The sequence below is a fragment of the Stegostoma tigrinum genome, chromosome 8 (genome assembly GCF_030684315.1).
Source record: "Stegostoma tigrinum isolate sSteTig4 chromosome 8, sSteTig4.hap1, whole genome shotgun sequence".
Taxonomy (NCBI): Eukaryota; Metazoa; Chordata; class Chondrichthyes; order Orectolobiformes; family Stegostomatidae; genus Stegostoma; species Stegostoma tigrinum.
Window position 1 is genome coordinate 82,132,855 of NC_081361.1, and position 25,448 is coordinate 82,158,302.

The 25,448-nt window shown below is 41.0% G+C and overlaps 1 protein-coding gene across 5 annotated transcripts in view; it reads left to right on the forward strand.

Annotated features, from left to right (window-relative positions):
* dpyda.1 (dihydropyrimidine dehydrogenase a, tandem duplicate 1) overlaps positions 1-25,448 on the forward strand; it is an 837,290-nt gene that overhangs the window by 378,528 nt on the left and 433,314 nt on the right. For all 5 annotated transcript variants that reach the window (XM_059648043.1, XM_059648046.1, XM_059648045.1 and 2 more), the window contains 2 exons: positions 3,830-3,917; positions 19,627-19,788. In XM_059648043.1, the coding sequence (XP_059504026.1) occupies positions 3,830-3,917; positions 19,627-19,788 (250 nt within the window). The remainder of the gene's footprint in view (positions 1-3,829; positions 3,918-19,626; positions 19,789-25,448) is intronic.

Sequence of the window (25,448 nt, forward strand, 5' to 3'; positions counted from 1 at the left end):
GCTTTAACTCTCAAACTGCAGTGCTGTTGTAGCTTCGGAAAAGCCTTTAATTTCAAATCTGGTACAGCATTCTGAAGAGGTTCAATCTGTAGTCGTAAGATTGATTTGCGATTGAAGCCTCATGGTCCAGTAACGGTACAGCCTATTTTGCTATATGTCGGTACATTTCCTGCTGGATCCATTCAACGAAGTGAGAATTAACTTAACCTCACCTGACTTCAAAAGTTACACAATAAATAAGCATGTAATATTAAAACACAGTTGAAATTTTGTATCCAATAAATAATAATAAACATAGATATTCTGCTAGACTTGGGCCAGTGAATGAATTTCGTCCATTAAAGAAAAAAGATTTACATTTCTAGGGTGCTATTAGGCAGTAGTTTTGTATTTTTGGGCAGCAAGTATAGCTTTTATGTTTTCTTCAAAATAATTCTTTAAAATAACTTTGTGCCCAAATGCTACTTGCACTTGTGTTTTCCAAACATATCAATCCATTGAGCACAAGAATAACTCCTTTTCACAATCACACCATAACTTTTGTTTATGTAACTCCGAAATGGTCAGTAAGACTTCCTGGACACTGTGTTATTGTTGTGCTCATAATATTAACAAATCCGAAACTGAGTCTTCTAATTTGTGCATTCACGTTTTTCATCTTAATTTAAACATAATATAACACACTAGAGATTAATGAGTTTCTTATATTCAATTGATAATTTACAGTTTAAATGTTTAAAATGTTACAATTTTGAGGTTGTTCCAAAAGATTGTGCCAAAATCATCCAGATTATAAGTCTTTAATAAACTATCCCTGTAACATTAGAGTAAAACTGTGACTGATTCAATTTAGGTCCAAATAAAATGTTATGACTAACTTGACTACTGTAAACTGTCCCTAAGGAATGGCAATACTTTATGACGGCTATCTTGAATCCATCCCACCTTTCAACAGAAGATAAAGCTGAAAGCTGAAGTCATGTGGAGAGAGACATATTTGTCACATAGTCATTTTGACATACTTTTTTTGGAATATACCCATTGATTATATTTTTATCCTCCTTCTTTCGTTTGGAAACGTTGGAAATGCAATGCATGTCGTATGTTGTGGTGTCAACCACTGGAGGCTTATGGCTTGGGCAGACTGCTACCAGCAATCCTGCTTCTACTATTCACCAAAATCAATTAAATAAATTAAACAGAAAATCGGATCAGCAGCACCTAAACAGTTTTGTAACAAAGGTCAAAAATTGCTGAGGAGACTTATAAGATATCAGCTATAATTCTTGGGGGTGAGAACGCACCGTATTCCCCATTCACTGCCCACGGAAAGCCTGAATTATGCCATCAGACATCACATGCTCACTCTCCAAGCAATCCCCCTTTCTATGCTGTGCCTAATAAGCATTGGGAGAGGAGTCTCGTGGAGTCTAATGAGAAGAGGAACTTATCTTAAAGGCCAGATTCAACATTGCATGCTAGTAATAGACACAAGCTACATTGACTCGTTAGGCAAAATGACAAAAACCACCAGAAGACAGAGCTTACCCAAATGCAACGGTAGTAGATTCGCCAACTTTAGGTACATTTAAGTCGTCATTGGATAAGCATATGGACGTACGTGGAATAGTGTAGGTTAGATGGGCTTGAGATCGGTATGACAGGTCGGCACAACATCGAGGGCCAAAGGGCCTGTACTGTGCTGTAATGTTCTATGTTCTATGTTCTATGTCTCTGTTGTGACCTCATGCTGGTCTGCTTTTTCTTCAACTCTGCTGTCATCAGCTTGCATGGAACTTAATGCAGCATCAATATTAATTCTTTCACAACCTTAATCTTACACCTTTGCCTGTCCTGCCCTTCTTTTCACTTTTTCGACAGCACTAAAGCACTGAATTTTCCACCTGTTTTCAGTTCTGAAGAAAGGTCATTGGATGTGAAGCATTCATTCTATTTATCTTTCCACAAAAGCTGTCAGATGTGCTGAGTTTTTGCAGAATGTTTTCTTTTTATTTCCGATCTCCCAACATCTGCAGTATTTGCTTGTCATTTAGTGGAAAATTGGAGGCAATTTTAACTTAACCCAACCACTTGGGAAACTGATGGGGTTAGGTGCACCCTTGGTTTTAGATATTTTCCAACCAAATGGTTGAGAAATGCTTCCTACCCCAGAGACAGCATCTCTGCTTCACAAGGGCCCTATAATCAACCCTTCATGATACACTTCTGGAGCAGCTGGGACTTGAACTCAGGCTTTCTGGCCCAGAGATAGGAACACTATCACGGCACCCCATAGGTCACTTGCTCTCACATCATTCCACTCACCCTGGAAATTTTCTACTTAATTAGTTAATTTCAAACTTTATGTAAGCCTGTAGAAAAAGGAGAGATAGAAAAAAATTATCCCTGCGAACTTATAAACACAGAAGCAGTGTTTTTGCAAGTGCAAATCTGACATCTGAAAAAGCAGTTCCAACTCAAGTTGATTAACTTTTAGTACACAGCTGACAATTTATGTAGCCAGATTGAGGAGACTGGAAGTTGGTAACAGGAGAAAATGTATAATGAACCAACTACACAAGTATGGCATTATACTTATTTTTGAGGCAAACAATTGAGTAAACTTTTAACCATAAGTAAGTTAATTCTATTCACTCCAACCTGAACCTCCTCTTTCTTTTATATCAGACGTACGTAACCTCTTCCAAGATTTTTAGCGCTGTAACCTGGCAATTAATCACATATTTGCTCACATATACAAAGCAGTCGTCCAGTAAAATTCCTGAATTTATATCAGTTCTTAACTGACTGAAAATTTACATATGAAATATTATGTGCCACAGGACTTAAAGTCTGTTTGGAGTTGGCACATTCTCCCTGTATCTGCGTGGGTTTCCTCTGGTGCTCTCATTTCCTCCCACAGTCCAAAGATATGCTGTTTAGGTGCATTGACTACGCTTAATTGCCTGTAGTGTCTAGGGATGTGCAGGTTAGGTGGGGCCAGCCATGGGAAACTCAGGGTTACAGGGATAGGGTAAGGGGATAGGTCTGGGTGGGCTGCGGTTCGGAGGGTTGGTGTGGACTTGATGGGCTGATTGGCCCGCTTCCAAAATGCAGGGATCTGTTTCCCCACTCTTTACAATCCTTGTTGACACCTAAAATGTACTTTCTTTTTAAAAAAAAATTTGGAATGCTTCAGAGATATTCTCATGAAAACTTTTAAATATATCTGAGATTGCATTATTCCATAACATTCTTCACTCAAAGTGAATTAATACTATTTATAATTTAATTTTCATGCATAAGGAGGGTCTTGAAGGAATATGACCCATATCTGATTTTCCTCATGGCCCCACTTGTATCCATTTACACTGCACCACTTTTGCAGAAATGTTGTAGTAAGTTGCTGAAGGTTAACATTTTTAGAAACCCGGCTGTAATGTTTGGCCCAACCTCCTGGTCATACCATTTTTAAAAATCCCAAATAATTTTTCTTTACTATCTGAGTACAGTATTTGCAATCTATTTAATCTGCATTCTTTAACCTGACATATTGGTCATGCAATTTATTGACAGTTTCTTTTCCCCCCTGATGGATGTCTCCAATATGCGTGCAAAGATGAGAAATATTGCTTTGATTTGCACCTATGAATTTTTATGGCTGCAGAAGTAGTTCAGCTTAAGATAGTACAAATTTGTGCTTGTTGGAATTATCCAATTTTTCACTTCTTTGTCTTGCTCACTTGATGGAAAGGGTTTTTTTTGTCACAGCTCAGTCTAAACAATTTTTGTAATTGATGTTTTTTGACCAGATTAATTTACATTCCAGGTGCCTCAAATGTGCCGATGCTCCTTGTCAGAAGAGTTGTCCGACTAACCTGGATATAAAGTCATTTATCACAAGCATTGCAAATAAGGTAGGTACATTTGTCTATCTACAAAGGATAAATGATGTGAAATAGGGCTAAACCAAAATTACGGCCCTAAAGCAAAGCTGCAATAGCTTAACAAGTTCAGGAGATTGGCGTGTAGTTTCCACTAGACGGTATTGCGCTGGTACATGCCAGGTCAAACATATTTAATTCATTTTCGTATCAAAGATTGAATATTTCGCTCATGACGTTCAGAGTTCACGTGGACTTAAAAAACCTTGTGGTGTTAAAATATTTACTTTTGTATGAAAATCTAAACCAGATGTGATTCCTTCATTTACATGAGAAGTGCAGATTGTATGTTGCTTCATTTTTATTTATCCAAGCTGATTAAACATGAAATCCAGCATCTGATAAACAAAATCCTTGGTGCTGGTTGTTCAGGTTGACAATGCAAGGAAGTAGGTTTATAAATCTTTTAATAAACTTCTAGCATTTAAATTAAAAAATGTCACATCTCCCAAACAGTCTTACACACTCCAAATCTCCCCTTTCAGGACATAAAGCTTAAGCCTTTGAGGGTTATGTGCCTCAACATTAGGCAACTGTAAAGGGAATCCTGGACAGTCCAGGGAAGTCAGTACAATCTAATAAAGAGTTACAGTCAATGCTGCTTCTCTCTGCTCTGCAAGTTTGAACAATTTTTTTACCTAGACACCTGGTTTCACAAGTACACTAACATAACCCCTTCGGAGAACATAGAACATAGAATATAGAACAGAACAGTACAGGCCCTTCGTCCCATGATGTTATGCTGATCTATCATCCTACTAAGATCAATCTACCCTGCATACCCTACATTTTAGTATCCTCTATGTGCCTATTCAAGAGTCGCTTAAAAATCTCTAAAGTGTCTGACTCCACTACCACTGCCGGCAGTGTGATACCTGATTACTTCTTCAACACTTAAATTGTGAAAACAAAATCTCCTTTGATTATCTATTGGGATGACAAATGCCATTATCTTTTAAATAAATACCAAAAGAAATACAGATGCTGTAAATCAGGAACAAAAACAAAATTGCTAGAAGAGCTCAGCGGGTCTGGCAGCATCTGTGAAGGAGAAAACAGAGTTAACATTTTGGGTCCGGTGACCTTTCCTCAGAACTGATGGTGGCCGGGAAAGCGTCATTTTATATGCAGAAAATAGGGAGGTGGGTGGGGTACGGAGTAAACGATAGGATAACAGGGGGTGTGTTATGGCAGGCTATGTGCTAACCAGGCCTAGTGTGTGGGGGTGGGCACTGGGACATGTGAGAGTTTAGGCCCTAAAATTATTGAACTCAATATTGAGTTGGCTGTATGGTCCCCAAGCGGAAAATGAGGTGTTGTTCTTCCAGCTTGCATTGGGTTTCACTGGAACACTGTAACAAGCCAGAGACAGAGCTGTTGGCCAGGGAGCAGGTTGGTGCATTGAAGTGGCAGGCAATGTGTAGTTCTGGGTCTTTTTTGCGAGCAGAATGTAGATGTTCTACGAAGCGGTCGCCAAGTCTACGCTTCGTTGCCCCAACATAGAGGAGACCACATTGTGAGCAGCGAATGCAGTAGACTAGATTCTTGGAAGTGCAGGTGTATGTTGCTTCACCTGGAAGGTATATCAGGGCCCTTGGATAGTGGGGAGGGAGGAGGTAAATGGGCAGGTGTTGCATCTTCGCCTGTTACAGTGAAAGGTGCTGTAGGGCTGTGGGGAGATGTTGGGGGTGAAGGAAGTGTGGACCAGAGTGTCCCAGAGGGAACGGTCCCTGCAGAAGGCAGACAAGGAAGGGGACGGGAAGACATGTCAGGTGGTGGCATCTGGCATCTGATGATCTCCTGGATGTGGATGCTGGTGAGATGGCAAGTAAGGATAAGGGGAACCCTATCGCTGTTGTGGGAGGGAAGAGAAGGGGTGAGGGCAGAAGTGCGGGAGATGTGTTGGACCTGGTTGAGGGCGCTGTTGGCAATGGAGCTGGGGAATCCTCAGTTGAAGATGAAGGTGGACATTTCGGAGGCTCCCTTGTCAACGTTGGCCTCATCTGAGTATATACGACTGAGATGAAGGAACTGAGAGAATGGGAGAGAGAGAGAAAAAGAAAGAGAAAGAAAGAGACGGAGAAAGAGTGAGTAAGAGAGCAAGAGAGAGAGAGAGAGAGAGGGAGAGAGTGAGCAAGAGAGAGAGAGAGAGTGCAAGAGAGAGAGAGAGAGAGGAAGATGGAGAACAATTATCTTTATCTTTTATTATCTTTTGATCGTCTGTAACAAACATTGTTTCTTAGCTGCTAAATCCATCCCTCTGCCAGGCACTTTCAATGCTTACCCAATCTATTTGCAGCATTAGTGTCCTATATGTGTCTTAGGTTGAACTTGCAACCCCATTTTCACTCTTGTTTCCAACTACACAAAATTTCTCACCTGAGATAACAAGGTTTCGAGCTGGATGAACACTGCAAGCCAAGTAGCATCATAGGTTAGGAAGGGTCTAGGCCCGAAACGTCAAGCTTTCCTGTTCCTATGATACTGCTTGGCCTACTGTGTTCATCCAGCTCTACATCTTGTTATCTCAGATTCTTCTGCATCTGCAGTTCCTACTATTTCTGAAACAATATTTCTCACCTGCTTCCTTGCCTCAACCTATTTTCTTGTGGAACCTTTATCCATTTTTTGCACTTCTCGTCTTGTGTCGTGGTCAGAGGGCATGTAGAGAAATCCCAGAGAGTACTATTTCTCTTCTACATTTATATGTTGTTATTGCCTTCCAAACTAGACAAGCTTGGACATCCTGGTAAAATGGCTGAAGCTGATCACATGACCATAATTCCAGAGGCTTTAGCTAAAGTTCATACAAAGAACATGAGCTGTCTGTTTCTCGTCAGCTCTGAAAAAGGGACCATTGTATTATTTGTAAGTGGAAACTCAAATCAGGGAGGGAAAGATGCGCTGCTAGCTCAGTGCCCTTCCAGTTAGCCCGCCAAAGTAGATCCTCAACATCTGAAATTGCTGACTTTATCACATGATTGAAACCTGAGCTTGTTAAGTTGCTTAAATGTCCAATTCTGGAAGTGTACACCAAGTGCTGTATTAACATCTAAAGAAGTACAGCCCCAGACCTTAGAAGCTGAAATATTCGTCCTCCATCTTCCTCTCTCGCTCTCTCTTGTTCTCTCTCTCTCTCTCTCTCTCGCTTATTTGCTCGCTCTGTCCCTCTTGCTCTCTCTCTCTCTCTCTCTGCCTCTCTCTCTTGCCTGCTCTCTTGCCTGCTCTCTCTATTTCTCTTTCTCTCTCTTTCTCTCTCAAATGTTTCATCTCCAGAAGATTCCCTGACTTCTCCTGCTAAGCAAGACTAATTCTCCCAGTAAAATGATCAGTTGCAGGTAAAGTCTCTGTCATAGAAAAAGAGTTTGTTCAGAGTACCTAAGGAAATAAATAGCCTCAGTCAAAGTGTGTAGCTTGTCAAACTTCCAGAACAAAAATGTTAGGTAGAATAAGCTTCAAATCTGAAACAGAAACAGCTGGAGAAACTCAGCAGGTCTGGCAGAACCAATGGAGAGAAGGCAGAGTCAACATCTCAGGTCCAGTGACTTTTCTTCAGAACAGATCTTTAACAATTCTTTTTGTTGGAACGGGATTGCAGATGAATGGCAGTTGAAAGGGCAGAAACAGGCAAGACAGGTGGTGGACTGCCTGACATTTGGTTCATAACACCTTTTGAGAAGAGGATCCTGACTCTGACTGCCCAAGAAACTAACTGAATGTGTCCAACCCCCTGTACTGGTATCAGCAGCTGTCCTTGACTTACTGTATTCGGACACCCTGACCAATGGTTATTTCCTTTGTCTTAATTAAGGATTGCTGACAACCGTGACAATCTTCCTAGCTTTGTGCCTGCAGTAAATGACACAGCAGTACAACAATCCAGCTGCCTGGTGTCTTTAAAGGAGATACATCGATACGGATAGCAAATCAGAATCCCATCTACTTCTCAACACCATCAGTTGATAATTAGGATTCACTAACTCATTGGAGTTTAGTGGTGGAGGCCTTGTCGAAACATAGAAGATTCTTCGGGTGCTGGACAAGGTAGATGTGGAGAGGTGGTATACGCTGTGGGACAGCCAAGGATCAGAAGGCATAATCTCAGAGTGAAGAGTCATCACCCATTTAAGATAGAGATGAGGAGCGATTTGCTTTGCTGTGTGTTTTGAAATCTTTCAGACTGAGTTATGTACAGATAAAGGTTATGAGGGAAAAAGCAGGTAAGTGGAGTTGAGGATTATCAGATTAGCCATGACGTCATCAAGTGGAGGAGTGGACTAAAATGATCAAATAGCCCACCTCTGCTCCTAAGTCTCACGATCTAAAGAAATTGCTTCTCTATCAAATTTGTTGGGTTCACTTAACTGCCTTTATCCGGGTCTGGTTCAAATAGTTTGGAAGCCATTCCCTTGGCCTCACTCAAACAATACAAAAGCTTCCAAACTAAATTTTAAAAGATCTCGTTCATCCTAGATTTTATGACATTAACAGCTTAATGTTTTCTTTCTCTTGACACTAACCCACACTATGTAAGTAAACTTTTATCAACACACGAGGAAACTTACTGTCCTGCTTTTTGACACATACTGCTTTAAAACTTCTGGAAAGAGTGACCTTGTTAATTTTCAATCTCTTTGACAGAAATAGAACAACATATGCCACAATTTTGAAACCTAAGTGCTCATAGAAATATGACACTGAGTCATGTAAACTAATTCCAAGAAATTTAAAAGTTGTGACTTCCTTCCTTCCCTTTCTCTTTCTTTCTACCTTGTTTGCGTGATATGTGAATGAACATTTTGAATGTTTAATTCAATTTTGAAGGATTTTGTTGTAGATTTCTTTCAACAGTTGTATCCGTAAACTAGAGTTTGAGAAATATTATTTAGTGTTCCTCAGGATGGGATGCAAGTTGAAAGGGAAAGGAGTAAATCAAACAATACCTCACTGTCTTGGGCTTAGGAAGGTAAAGTGAATCATAAGTTCAATTTGCCCCATGCCCCTTTATCCATGACAATTAACTTTTTGCTCACTTGGCCAACCTTCCCTCTTGTTCTTTCAAAATGGAGAGTCTCACTGTGTGTATTTGAACCCACCCCAAGTCTGTGACAATCTGGGGATTGGAAGGTTTGGGCCAGTATGTCTATTATTGCTTTGATGAAGCAATTTGGCTTTTTTTATTTCACCATCAGTGATGGCTGAACAAATATAAATTATTATTTTACTGAACTAATAATTTAAGGAATGTAAGTTCAAATATCATTGGAGAAGTTTGACAATTTGAATGCAATCGAAAAAAGATCTGAAAATGAAGACTTGTATTTGTAACAGAAACTATAAGATACTGGAAAGTTGAAAACCCATCTTATTGGAATAATCCTCAGCTAAGTGTGGTTGCATACCAACTAAAGTACAGTTGATTTTTAAGTGTCATATAACTTGACCCATCAAACCACTCAGTTCTCAAGCTGTTACGCTGTAATTTAAAATCATAGAATCCCTACAGTGTGAAATCAGGCCATTCAGCCAATTGAATCCACACTGAAAAATGAAGAGCATCCCACCCAGACTCACCTTCCACCTGTCCCTGTAACTCTGCATTTCCCATGGCTAACCCAACTAGTCTATACATCCCTGAACACTGTGGGCAATTTAGCATACCCCATTCACCTAACCTGCGCATCTTTGGACTGTGGGAGGAAACCCATGCAGGTAATGGAAGAAGCATTTGATAAGGTTCCCCATGGTAGGCTCATTCAGAAGGTCAGGAGGAATGGGATACAGGGGAACTTAGCTGTCTGGATACAGAATTGGCTGGCCAACAGAAGACAGCGAGTGGTAGTAGAAGGAAAATATTCTGCCTGGAAGTCAGTGGTGAGTGGTGTTCCACAGGGCTCTGTCCTTGGGCCTCTACTGTTTGTAATTTTTATTAATGACTTGGATGAGGGGATTGAAGGATGGGTCAGCAAGTTTGCAGACGACACGAAGGTTGGAGGTGTCGTTGACAAGCTGTTGTAGGCTGCAGCGGGACATTGACAGATGCAGAGATGGGCTGAGAGGTAGCAGATGGAGTTCAACCTGGATAAATGCGAGGTGATGCATTTTGGAAGGTCGAATTTGAAAGCTGAGTACAGGATTAAGGATAGGATTCTTGGCAGTGTGGAGGAACAGAGGGATCTTGGTGTGCAGATACATAGATCCCTTAAAATGGCCACCCAAGTGGACAGGGTTGTTAAGAAAGCATATGGTGTTTTGGCTTTCATTAGCAGGGGGATTGAGTTTAAGAGTCGTGAGATCTTGTTGCAGCTCTATAAAACCTTGGTTAGACCGGACTTGGAATACTGCGTCCAGCTCTGGTCGCCCTATTATAGGAAAGATGTGGATGTTTTGGAGAGGGTTCAGAGGAGGTTTACCAGGATGCTGCCTGGACTGGAGGGCTTATCTTAAGAAGAGAGGTTGACTGAGCTCAGACTTTTTCCATTGGAGAAAAGGAGGAGGAGAGGGGACCTAATTGAGGTATACAAGATAATGAGAGGCATAGATAGAGTTGATAGCCAGAGACTATTTCCCAGGGCAGAAATGGCTAACACGAGGGGTCATAGTTTTAAGCTGGTTGGAGGAAAGTATAGAGGGGATGTCAGAGGCGGGTTCTTTACACAGAGAGTTGTGAGAGCATGGAATGCGTTGCCAGCAGCAGTTGTGGAAGCAAGGTCATTGGGGTCATTTAAGAGACTGCTAGACATGCATATGGTCACAGAAATTTGAGGGTTCATACATGAGGATCAATGGTCAGCACAACATCGTGGGCTGAAGGGCCTGTTCTGTGCTGTACTGTTCTATGTTCTATGTTAATGTGCAAACTCCAAACAGACAGTGGCCCGAGGGTGGAATTGAACCCAAGTCCCTGGTATTGTGAGGCAGCAGTGCTAGCCACTGAGCCACTATGTCACCCTAAGAAGAATAGATAATAGAGGCATGTCAGTGAACCCATGATCCAGGGAAGAACTTAAAACACAATGAGCCATGGACAGAATTTGACATTAAAGTCTGTGTAGGGAAAATAAGTACCAGAATGAAAGATAAAACTGAGCTTTGTTATGGGACAGACCAAACCCCCAAAAATATTTTAAAAACGTAGCCGAGACCCTAACTTTTTCATATTTTAAAGGCAAATGTAAAGTGTCTGTTCAAGATGCCACACAAATGGTTAAACTGCTTGACATTAAGCAAAACGCAAGAAAGAAGAATTTAGAATAACATACCTCTGTTGGAAATCTTAACAGAATAATAGATACAGTAACTATTAACCGTTCCAATATAGCAACATCCCATAAGCAAACCCTTGATAAAAAAGGAAAATTCATTTGCCAATTCTCATACGCAGGTCTCCCATCCAGGAGGAAAAAAAACAAACGAAAATTCAGAGAGAGTAGCAGCCAGGAAATATTCACTGAAGCTTTGAACTCTATTGAGACCCCAATAACTTCTGATGCAACAGAAAAACCGAAAACCTAGAAATCCTAATCTGAGAGAGCTGGCCACACCCATTCAGGCTGTTTATAAAATACACAAAGCTTCCCAAGCTATTTACTAAAGTGATCTTAACTAGCCAGCTCGTTACCTTTATCTTACAACCACTCTTAAAACAAAAAGGACAAAATAAACTATGAAAGTGCAATATCATCACAGCTCCTAAGAGGAAATTTTGTGGAAGAGGTATCGGACTGTAGATGAGATTAAACAAGTTAAGGAGGACAAGACTATTGTTAGGAGAATGTAACCATCAAAGATAGGATGTGTAAGGTTACAAAAGTCGTAAAGAAACCACTGCTTTGAAGAATTGAAAGAAGTGAGATCTTTGATCGCTTCTTAGAAGCCATTTTTACATTGCTATATGGAATTCATTTTATGACCCAATACTATTTTCATACAACACTGTAATTTTAAATTGGTTATAACTTCTTTTCATGTTAATGAGCAAACCATTGATCATTAACAGCGTTTCTGACTCTGGTTTCTGGCAAATTTGATTTTTTTTTCACATTTAGGAAGCTATCTTTTCAAGCAAAAGTTTAAAATCCTTATCTTACCTGCTGTGACTTATTTTAGCTATAGCAAAATAACTTCTGTAGTTGATCAAAGTGAGACAAGATGACAATGTTTTTCAATACAATTCAAGCAAGAATTTTAAAATCTGATTAATGTAAGGGCCCTATGTTGATGGATTTCCACGTTTTCTAGAAAAGATGTCATTTAAATGCAAAAAGTAAATTCAAAGTCATGAAAATAACTAGCTAAATTTTTTGAAGAATTAAAGTAAATTTAATATTTTTAATTTTGATAGATGATATTTTTGCAACAATGGTAGTATCGTAAATCAAGGATGCTCGGGGCAATGACATTGCCAGAAGCACATCCCAGCTGAGATTTGGAACTAAAAAAGAGTTAAATCTCAGACTTGCATTATTTATTTACTTCAATGATGAACCAAATGCTTCTTTTATTTGGTCTAGGCCCAAAACGTCATTTTGTGTGCTCCTAAGATGCTGTGTGGCCTGCTAAGTTCATCCAGCCCCACACTTTGTCATCTTGGATTCTCCAGCGTCTGCAGTTCCCATTATCTCTGATCCCCTTCTTTTATTCTGTTTTTTCTTTAAACGAGTGTTAATTTTTGATGTGGTTGAAACAATTGAACAGATATTCAGCATCATTATGAATGTGAAGAATTGAAGAATAAAGTGTTGGGAATTCAGATAGTCACAACTATCTGTCAGTGAAATATAATATACCTGTTTACTATTATTATCACACATTTCTGCCATTGCTATCCAGCTATTTTGACTCTTTTCCATTTTGGGTCTTTCTGTATTAGCGCTATATTTGTTTTGGGTTTCAGTACTATTTTTGCCAGTTGAAACCCATTCAAGTTTCCTCAGAATACAGCAATCTTTAGCTATGCCACATTCACAATTTCATTTCAATCTTTGAGATATAACTGCTGTGCAGAGTCTTAATTTAATGAATTTAGTGTTAATCACTCGCAGGTCACTAGTATTTCCCTTGCACAATACATTTCAAAGCACCCAGCTTATCTTTTGTTCTTTTCTGTGTTCAGTATTATTCAGAAGTGTCAATTGAACACTGCTGTCATACACTTTGCTTTTTACATCTTGAGGTACATCTCGCCATCTTCAAACCTTCCACAGCCAATTGACACTCTGAGATTAAGCATTGTAGCTGTTTATTTCTTTCCATGAACCATTTCACTGGGGGTGTACAATTTACAGATATATTAATGTTTCCATACTTACTATTAAAGTTCATTTTCTAAACTTTACCATCATAGCCTTATATTGTTTGCTCTTCTAAGACATAGTTTTACCTTTAGAAATTTAATGTGGAACCTGCCCTTTTCCTACTAGGGAAAACTAACAATGATCCTTAGCATTTAATTTTGTTTTCCCTAAGAGATGTACTGGTAAGTTTGTTTCTTTACAAAAAATGAATACACGTTATAACCCAAATATTTCAGATTGTAAGAATAAATGTCAATTTTGGCGATAAATAAATGGTTGCAAATCACTCACATGTCTTACAATCTGATTTAAATTCATTGTTGAATATTACACTTGGGTAACAGTATTTTAGTTTTTTTATGAAAAGATGTGATCAAAATATTATGACCTTATAGAAGTTTATAAAATCATGAGGGGTATAGATACGGTTAATAGTAGGTTTCCTTTCCCTAGGGGCACATTTTTAAGAAGAGAGATTGAGAAAAAATGACAAGGGGGCATTTTTTTTACATAGAGGGTGGTTTGCATTTGGAATGAACTTCTTGAAGTGGTGGATGTGGTCACAATTACAACATTTAAAAGGCATTTGAATAAGTACATGAACAGGAAAGGTTTGGAGGGATGTGGGCCAGCCGCAGGCAGGTAGGGCTAGTTTAGTTTGGGATTATGTTCGGCATGGACTGGTTGGACTGAAGGGTCTGCTTTCATGCGGTATGACTCAATGACTTTATGACTCTATTATGTGAACCTATTTATCCTAAATATATACCCTGATACATCCTGCACTTTTAAACAAAGGACATTTTTCTAAGGAAAATGCACTGGATGCAACACAACAGTATTACATGAAGTAGGCAGCTTGGATCAAGTTATGCAGCTCGGAGAAATTTCAGAGAGAATTTGCATGTCCTGGTTTGTGTGTAGGATAGGATCACTTCATTTTTTTTGTCACTGTGCATGCACCTTGCTGAGGCTCACGTACTGCAGCTCTCGGTATTGCATGTGTCACGTTCACTCCAGCTATCGCGTCCATCTCGTCCTCCTAAACTACTACACCTTCATACTCTCCACACTTTACGTTGTCTCGCAGCACAATTCACCGCTTCTCCTGCTCATGCATACACCACTCACTTCTCTTGATTTCACTTCTATCATAGTCAGTTCCTCTGTTTGCCTCATTGTAAGAAAATCCAGCTCATCCCCAGACTGACCTCTTCACAACACCTCAGCTGACCCACCAGTAAACCCCACTCTGCTGGCATTGACTATCGCCAACCCCCTGCAACAATGTAATGGGTTCAGCTGACTGTGGCAGCACCCCCGACCAACTGTAGTTGATTTTCACCTCACTCAGAATTCCTTGAATTTCTGATACACCATTTACTTGAAACACATCTAATGTGTTTGGCATGTAAGCAGTTGACATATGTGGTAGAGATAGTAGGAACTGCAGATGCTGGAGAATCTGAAATAACAAAGTGTAGAGCTGGATGAGCACAGCGGGCCAAGCAGCATCAGAGGAGCAGGAAAGCTGACGTTTTGGGCCTAGAACCTTCTTCAGAAATCCATTTCTTCAGAAATCCATTTCTGAAGAAGGGTCTAGGCCCAAAACCTCAGCTTTCCTGCTCCTCTGATGCTGCTCGGCCTGCTGTGCTCATCCAGCTCTACACGTTGTTACCTCTGGCATATGTGGTAGCTGTGATGTTGAGGTAAGTCAGTGCCATACAAAGACATGACCACTTTCTGTCTGGGAGAAAGATTTACTCCAGTGCTTCCTGCCATTACAGGCTGCCTGCCTCATCCTTTGCACTAAAACTTAAATTAAACCTCAGAGGTTGGTAACCTGAATTGGTGCCCAAGATCTGGTATGACAATGGCTGAGTGATATTATCACTGGACTATTAATCCACAATATCAGCGAATGATCTGGCAACCCGGGTTCAAATCTTGCCACAGAAATTCAATATAAAAAGGCCTGGAATTAAGGATCTACTGATCACCGTGAAATCATTGTTGATTGTTAGAAAAACCCATCTGGTTCACTAATGTCTTTCAGGGAAGGAAATCTGCCACTCTTACTTGGTCTGGCCCACGTGTGACTCCAGATCCACAACAATGTGGTTGACTCTCAACTGGCCTCTGAAGTGACATGGCAAGCCATTCAATTGTACCAATCACCACAAAGTCTCAAAGAAATTAAACTAGATGGATCACCTGGCATTGATCTAGGCACCAGAAAAGACAACAGCAGAGACAGCCCTGTTGACCCTGGAAAGTCATCCTCACCAACTTCACTGAGCTAGTGCCAAAATCAGGACAGCAACAGTCTGACATAGTCATACTCACGGAAGCATACTAGTAGACAATATCCCAGACACCACCATCACCAGCCCAGGATATGTCCTGTCTCACCAGCAGGACAGACCCAGCAGTGTTGGTGACACAGTGGTATACAGTCTGGAGGGAGTTGCCCTGCGAGTCCTTGACATCGACTCCAGATCCTCTGAAGTCTCATGGCTTCAGGTTAAACACGGGCATGGAGACCTCCTGCTCATTACCACATACTGTCCTCTCTCAGCTGATGAATCAGTACTCCTCCAGGCTGAACAACACTTTGAAGAAGTACTGAGGATGGCAAGGGCACAATATGTACTCTGGTTGGGGGATTTCAATGTCCACCACCAAGAGTGGCTCTGCAGCAGTACTACTGATCGAGCTGGTCGAGTCCTACAGGACATAGCTGCTGGACTGGGTCTGTGGCAGGTGAGAGAACCAACGAGAGGGAAAAACACACTTGACCTCATCCTTACCAATCTGCCAGCTGCAGTTACATCTGTCTATAACAGCATTGGTAAGAGTGACCACCGCACAGTCCTTGTGGAGACAAAGTCCCACCATCACACTGAGAATAATCTCCACCATGTAGTCTGGCTCTATCACCGTGCTAAATGGGACAGACTTCACACAGATCTAACAACTCAAGACTGGGCATCCAAATGGTGCTGTGAGCTATCAACAAGAGCAGAATTGTACTCCAGCATAATCTGTAACCTCATGGCCTGGGATATCCCCCAATTAACTGTTACCATAAAGCCAGGGGATCAACTCTGATTCAATGGAGAGTGCAGCAGGGCATACCAGGTATACAGCACCAGGTATACCTGAAGGTGAGGTATCAACCTGGTGAAACCACCTAACAGGACTGCTTGTACTCCAAACAACATAAGCAAAAAGTGATAGACAGAGCTAAGCAATCCCACAACCAATGGATCAGATCTAGGCTCTGCAGTCTTGCCGCATCCAGTAGTGAATGGTGGTGGACAATTAAACAACTTACTAGAGGAGGGTCCACAAATATCCCCATCCTCAATAATGGAAGAGCCTAGCACATCAGTGCAAAGGATAAGGCTGAAGCTTTTGTAGCAATCTTCAGCCAGAAATGCTGAGTGGATGATCCATCATGGCCTCCTCCAGTCGTCTCCAGCATTACAGATATCAGTCTTTAGCCAATTCAATTCAGTCCACATGATATCAAGAAATGGTTGGAGACACTAGATACTGAAAAGGCTACAGGCCCTGACAACATTCCGGCATTGGAACTGAAGACTTATGCTCCAGAACTTGCCACTCCCCTAGCCAAGCCATTTCAGTACAGTTGCAACACTGGTATCTATGTGACAAGGTGAAAAATTGCCCAAGTATGTCTTGAACACAAAAATCAGGCCAAATCCACACTGGCCAATTAGCGCCCCATCAGTCTCCTCTCAATCATCAGTAAAGTGATGGAATGTGTTATCAACAGTGCTACCAAGTAGCACCTGCTCAGCAATAACCTGCTCAGTGACGCCCAGTTTGGCTTCCGTCAGGGCCACTCAGCTCCTGACCTCATTACAGCTTTGGTTCAAACATGGACAAAAGAGCTGAACTGCAGAGGCAAGGTGAGAGTGACAGCCCTTGACACCAAGGCTGCATTTGAGTGTGTGGCATCGAGGAACCTGAGCAAAACTGGAATCAATGGGTGTCAGGGCTAAACTCTGCAGTGGTTGGAGTCACACTTGCCAGATAGGAAGATGGTCGTCGTTGTTGAAGTTAAGTCACCTCAGCTCCAGGACATCTATACAGGAGTTCCTCAGGGTGCAACCATCTTCAGCTGCTTCATCAATGACCTTCGCTCCAACATAAAGTCAGAAGCGCACAGTGTTCAGCACCATTTGTGACTCCTCAGATACTGAAGCAGTCTCTGTCAAAATGCAGCAAGATCTGGACAATATTCAGGCTTAGCCTGACAAAGTGGCAAGTAACATTAATGTCATGCAAATCCCAGGCCATGACTATCATGAATAAGAGACAATCTAACCACTGCCCCTTGGCATTCAATGGTGTACCATCACTGAATTCCCCCACTATCAACATCCTGGGGGTTATCATTGACCAGAAACACAACTGGACTCACCATATTAACACAGTGGCTACAAGAGCAGATCAGAGACTAGGAATACTGCAGCGAGTAACTCACTTCCTGACTCCTCAAAGCATGTCCGCCATCTTCAAAGCACAAGTCAGGAGTGTGATGGAATACCCCCTACTTGCCTTGATGAGTGCAGCCCCACAACTCTCAAGAAGCTTGACACCATCCAGGACTAAGCAGCCCGCTTGATTGGCACTACATCCACAAGCATCCACTCCCTCCACAACTGACGCTCAGTAGCAGCAGTGTGTACCATCTACAAGATGCACTGCAGAGATTCACCAAAGATCCTCAAACAGCACCTTCCAAACCCAAAACTAGTTCCATCAAGGGCAGCAGACGTATGGGAACACAACCACCTTCAAATTCCCCTCCAAGCTACTCACCATCCTGACTTGGAAATATATTGCCTTTCCTTCGCTGTTGCTGGGTCAAAATCCTAGAATGCCCTCCCTAATGGCATTGTGGGTTAACCTACGGCTGGTGGACTGTTGCAGTTCAAGAAGGCAGCTCACCACCACCTTCTCGAGAGCAACTAGGGATGGGCAATAAATGCTGGCCCGGTCAGTGACGCCCACATCCCATAAATGAACCAAAACAAAAGAATGAAATGATATAGCCCGCACCAAGGCTGACAGCATATAACTCAAAGTAAAGTCAGCGAGCACTAAGACAAATAAGGATGTGTGTGTCTGCACCATCCTGCGTGTCCCTGTGTGCAGGTTGTACATGTCCTTCAGCTCCAATATGAAGAATTGAAGGGTCAAAGTGGTCGCTGAGTTGGTTGGACAGCAGCTGTGATGATGTGGTGAGGTTGGTGGTTTGCCAATGCTGACCTGTATGGGTGAAGGGTTGAAAAGGGTATTGGCCATGGAGCCTGGAGGGACATCGTGCAGAAGAAGCAGTTAGCATGATGGCTGTGACAGGCATTTGTTGACCTGTAAGGTTACCTGTTCTGTTTGACCTGTTGAAAATTTCCACCACCTTAATTTCTTAGTGGAGAAGATGTGTACAGAAGTGGGATGCAAAAAAGAGAGAACAAGTTGAGGCTTTGAAGGGCTTCAAATGCATGGAAATGAATTACCACTCAAGAATGAGACTGTGAAGTCCTGATTTATGACTTGAGAGGAAAATCTGTAAAATTTTCTCTGCGGAAGATCTGATCTTTTAATTTTCAACTTATTTTGTCATCATTACTCTCACTATATCAGGGAGGAGAATATTCTGTGCAACATGTATTCAAACTGTTGACAAAGTGTGTAAACTGTAAAATCTCCATTTCCAACCTTGGGACAAAATATGCCCTCACTGGAATGTTTTGGGGTTCTCCGAGGGTATAGATGATCCGGTATAAATGTGGATTTTACCTCCTTAAACATTAAGTACATTTTAGTATATATTGAGGATATATACATCTGTGTTTATGTTGCATTTTGATTTATCACATTATGTGGTTGTCTTTATAATTTTTTTTCGTCCACGTTCATATCAAATTATCTTAATGATTGGCTGATTTGCGATGCAGAGTGATACCAACAGCGCACGTTCAATTCCTGTATTGGCTGAGATTATCATGAAGGGCTCTCCTCAACCTCTCTCCCTTGCCTGAGGCATGGTGACTGCCACATTAAACCACCACCTGTTGTCTCCTTCTAACTCGAGAGCAGTCTTATGGTCTTAGAGTACTGTTGCAAATTTTTATCTTGTCATTCTCGTCAGCTTCGCTATTTTGATGTTGTTACAGCTTTGAAAGCAATTATTTGCTCTGCAAATAACAAGTCTTGTTTTCCTGATTTTTTTTGAAATATTTTTCTTTGTTTTAAACGTTATTAATGAACAGTAGACTGGTATGTTTACTCAGATCATTTGTGTATGATCAGCTAATTTTAATGTTTCATGTGTTTCGCTTAATTAATAGAACTACTACGGAGCTGCCAAAGCCATTCTGTCTGACAACCCCCTTGGCCTAACTTGTGGGATGGTATGCCCAACCTCTGACCTCTGTGTGGGAGGGTGCAATTTACATGCAACTGAAGAAGGAGCAATTAACATAGGCGGATTACAACAGTTTGCCACAGAGGTACGTACAAAGTATCTCACCATTGTTTTAGGTCATTATTCAGCGAATGTTTATGAACTTGTATTGTAATAAGTTTATATTTCCTGAATGAAGAATCATGTTTTCAAACTGCTGATCATTGAATCAAACCATAAAAGTGACTTTCATGTAGTGAAAGCACTGGACGTTTTCTGGCAAAAATTTTGTGTCATGGGTTCTAATCTCACAGCATTTAGTTACTGTATGTTGTTTTCACGTCTGTTTATTCTAAAGAGCTACATTGTCAGAAGAGATGATGCACATTCATTTCATATCATTCAAAAAAGAAGGATCATCTGCTAAGTAAAGCAAATATAAAAATGCAGGAGACAATATTGCTTTAGTAATGCTTCATTATTTGTGGAATTTCCAGATCTAATGAAACAGTGGCTTTATGGAATTAATGTTGAAAAAAAATGAATTCTGGCAACCATTTTTCCTGATTGATCAGTTTTTGACAGTTGGCTAATGGACCAGCATTGATTGTATGTACTTCCTCCTGACTTGTTTGCAGCAGCAGCAATAAAGATTCAAAAGTGAGTTACTGTACCCTGAGGAGCGATGTGGTGAAACATTTTCTTTTCCTTTTTGGAAATTGCACAGAGAGTGAAATGGTTTGTGAAAGTTTGCGAAAGTTGAGGTAACTCTCGTGTTGTGGAGGAAAAAAAATATGCTGATCTACTTCTGGTAAACCATTGTTGAAATAATCTGGCTTAACATAGAACGTAGAACAATACAGCACAGTACAGGCCCTTCGGCCCTCGATGTTGCGCCGAACTGTGAAACCAATCTGAAGCCCATCTAACCTACGCTATTCCATTATCATCCATATGTTTATCCAATGACAATTTAAATGCCCTTAAAGTTGGCGAGTCTACTACTGTTGCAGGCAAGGCATTCCACGCTCTTTCTACTCTCTGAGTAAAAGAACCTACCTCTGACATCTGTCCTATATCTATCACTCCTCAATTTAAAGCTATGCCCCCTCATGCTAGCCATCACCATCCAAGGAAAAAGGCTCTCACTGTCCATTCTATATAATCCTCTGATTATCTTGTATGTCTCTATTAAGTCACCTCCTAACCTCCTCCTCTCTAGCGAAAACAGCCTCAAGTCTCTCAGCTTTTCCTCATAAGACCTTCCCCCCACTCCAGGCAACATCCTAGTAAATCTCCTCTGCACCCTTTCCAATGCTTCCAAATCTTTCCTATAATGCGGCAACCAGAACTGTACGCATTACTCCAAGTGCGGCTGCACCAGAGTTTTGTACAGCTGCAACATGACCTCAAGGCTCCGAAACTCAACCTCTCTACCAATAAAACCTAACACACCGTACACCTTCTTAACAACCCTATCAACCTGGTGGCAACTTTCAGGGGTCTATGCACATGGACACAGCAATCTCTCTGCTCATCCACACTGCCAAGAATCTTACCATTTGCCCAGTATTCTGTATTCCTGTTACTCCTTCCAAAGTGAATCACCTCACACGTTTCCGCATTAAACTCCATTTGCCACCTCTCAGCCTAGCTCCGCAGCTTATCTATGTCCCTCTGTAACCTACAACATCCTTCGGCACTATCCACAACTCCACTGGCTTTAGTGTTATCCGCAAATTTACTAACCCATCCTTCTATGCCCTCATTTATAAAAATGGCAAACAGCAGTGGCCCCAAAACAGATCCTTGCAGTACACCACTATTAATTGAACTCCAGGATGAACATTTCCCATCAACCACCATCCTCTGTCTCCTTCCAGCTAGCCAACTTCTGATTCAAATCGCTAAATCACCCTCAATCCCGTGCCACAGTATTTTCGGCAATAGCCTACCGTGGGGAACCCTATCAAATGCTTTACTGAAATCCATATACACCACATCAACAGCTTTACCCTCATCCACCTGTTTGGTCACCTTCGCAAAGAACTCAATAAGGTTTATGAGGCAGGACCTACCGTTCACAAAACTGTGTTGACTATCCCTAATTAAATTATTCCTTTCTAGATGATTATAAATCCTATCTCTTATAATACTTTCCAACACTTTACCCACAAATGGCTAGCACGAGGGGTCATAGTTTTAAGCTGGTTGGTGGAAAGTATAGAGGGGATGTCAGAGGCAGGTTCTTTACGCAGAGAGTTGTGAGAGCATGGAATGCGTTGCCAGCAGCAGTTGTGGAAGCAAGGTCATTGGGGTCATTTAAGAGACTGCTGGACATGTATATGGTCACAGAAATTTGAGGGTGCATACATGAGGATCAATGGTCGGCACAACATTGTGGGCTGAAGGGCCTGTTCTGTGCTGTACTGTTCTATGTTCTATGTTCTAATCGAAGCAAGGCTCACTGGCTAATACAATCAAAATACTTGTAACCATTGTAAGTACTGTAATCACAATGCTGAAATTAATATTCTGAAATTGCTGAAGCACCAACATACCCATTGGGTCTACACATAACTAGTACTCTTTTTTTGACCTCATGAAGCGCACCATTGCGTGCTGTAAGACAGAAACTAATTTCCACAAAGTGATTGCTTATCACGTTCAACCAAGGCTATCTCTCTATTTTTAGATTAGATTAGATTCCCTACAGAGTGGGAACAGGCCCTTCGGCCCAACAAGTCCACACCTCCCCTTTAAGCATCCCACCCAGACCCATCCTCCTATAACCCACACACTCCTGAACACTATGGGCAATTTAGCATGGCCAATTCACCTAATCTGCAGGTCTTTGGACTGTGGGAGGAAACTGGTGCACCCAGAGGAAACCTACGCAGACACGGGGAGAACATGCAAACTCCACACAGACAGTCGCCCAAGGTGGGAATCGAACCCAGGTCCCTGGCGCTGTGAGGCTATAGTGCTAACCACTGAGCCACCATGCCGCCGCTGGAGGCTAATGGAGACATTAATGCATTTCAAAATAATTTGGCTAAGGCCTGTGCCAAATCATTTAGTCGGAGCTCATTAAGCATTCATATACTAACAGTCACCAAATGTAATTCAGACCCTGCTTTATTTCGACAAAAGCTTGCTTACAGTGAATTCTACAAAAAAAGTAGGAAGATTATACCGTGTTTTCAAGACTATTTCAACTTCTACAGAATTTCTGTTGTTTAAAAGGCTCGGCACATTTAAATAAAGGTCATAATGAAAATTCACTGTGTGAATCCTGAACTAGTTTATGGCAAGGTTGAGCGTATTTATTTAGCCTTATGTTATTGACGGCAGACAAAAAAAGATGATTTTTGCAGAACATACTGACGTAACATGTGATGGAGTACCTCACACCAAAACCAGTGATAGTATTAATGACAAGTGTAAGGTGTCTGTCATTGCAGATGTGGTGCTTTTGACAGTGAACGTCTGTCACCTAATACTGGTAAAGTAGTGATGATCGTGGCTGCCTATTGTGCAGCTAGTCCGTCTGCATGATAAATGTCAGATTCAGTATTAGAAATATAGGCTTACATAAAGAAAGAAGATTAGGCTTATAATAGGTGTCATAGTTGTGATAAATCCAATAGCAAAATGAATAGTGTTTAGGGAACAAGTACAAGTAATAACTTGGACTTGATTTGTGACTTTAGTATGTCTTATAATAAGGTTTGTATTTCTCTTAAAACTGCAAAGGATTAGTAATGAAGCATTTTAGTTTCATTACTTGATTTGACATACTACATTTGTGGATTATACTTAAGGCTATCAATTGCTATTTTCTCATGGAGCTGTAGCTTCTGCTCATAGCCTGCTATGACTCTCCATTCAGCCAATTGTAACAAATGCCAAAAAGTGCAAGGGTCGTGAATGCTCCAGAAAGTTCAAGTTGCCATTCAACTTGCTGCTTTGTGGACAGTGGTGCAAAAGAGTCAAATGGGCTAGCATGATTCGCATGACACACTGCTCAACAGTGCACTCCATCTCTGTGCAGAACTCTAGTCCTGCCTACAACAAACACACACACACACTTGGGACATCCTGCCACCAGAATAAGTGACAGTTGGCTACTGGCACACTCGTAGAAAGACCAAGTAATCTGAGATAGTAAGAACTGACAATGCTGGAGTCAGAGATAACATAGTGTGGAGCTGGAGGAACACAGCAGACCAGGCAGCATCAGAGTCCTGCTCCTCTAATTCTGCCTGGCCTGCTGTGTACCTCCAAGTAAAGGGAGCCGAGTCTTGGAGACCAACAAATTGCATAAGTATGGTAAGTATTAATGATCGCGAGGAGCGCCAATTCTGACAAACATGATCACCAGTTATGAAAGGTCTAGGCCCGAAACATCAGCTTTCCTTCTCCTCTGATGCTGCCTGGCCTGCTGTGTTCATCCAGCTCTGCACCTTGTCATCTCAGATTCTCCAGCATCTGCAGCTCCTACTATCTCTGTTTCACCTGTTATTGTTGTGTCTCACAGTAAGTATGTTAGTGCACCTCCAGCAGATAAGCTTATGATGTCATCACTGTATCATTGCATGTAACCTTATTGAATAAAAGTCTTATATTCACAAAGGACTCTTAATCAGAGATCACATGAAGCAATGACATGCTACCATTGGCATGCTTATTTGTTATTGCTAATATCTTGATATTAGCCCAAACACTGATGTGCTTTAAAGATATAACGTTTGTGTGTACTATAGAGTCGTGATAAATGTCTGTTGGATTTTTTAATACCATGTCATCCATGGCTAGTTTGTTAGGTGGTAAGGGAGAGCATAAGTGTTGCTACATTAGGTAAATACCCTGCTAGAGGCAAAAATAAGAGTGACTCAAAACCTTGATGACAAATAATTGGAAAACTAATTGAAGATCAACTGAACAATAGTTGTGGGCATCTGAGAATTGGGAAACCAACAGCATCAGTTTCTGTGAGTACAGTCAGACAGCCATGCAGATCTATATAGATAGGGCATTGACATGCAAAAAGGTAGAGCTAATTTCTATTTGATTAATCTCTAAAGTTGCTTCAAAAGAAATTATGTGTCTTTACTTAAAGATGAAATAACTGGATTTACAAATGCAAATAATACTAAAAACTACACAGTGAGCACTGTACCTCTCTCTAAATGAAACACAAGTCTTCTGTCCTGATTTTGTTAAAGAAAAACAGTTATGTGGTCCTAAATGCAGAGCTCCACACTGCTCCTAAAGAAAATACGGCTTTAAGATATCAAAAAGCTTGATTATCTACGTTAAAAAGTCTTATTATGTCCACATATTGTCTGGTTTTTCTGTTTTCATCCTTCAGATTGGTGCAAAAACTTTCAAAATACTCATGTGATGTCATCATTCCTTATTTGTTACGAACGCCACTAACAGGCATAAGTTTGCAACTACAAGTCTACAATTCTTAAATTAGAAGCCTATAATTCTTCAAATAACATTTTTTTAAGGAAACAGGGTCATTAAAGGGGTAACAGCATGAAAGCTGAAGGGACACATGACCAAAAAAGGGGGAAAATATCATGAGAGAGAAGTAAAACTGGGATGAGAAATAAGCAAACATTGTACTGCATTCTACTTTCTTATTTCAAAAAGGAAGGCAGAGACTACACAGAGAAATATTACACACAACTATGCATTGGGCATCTAGTCACACGTTTAGTGAATTACAACTACATGGGTTTGGTAAGATGCAGT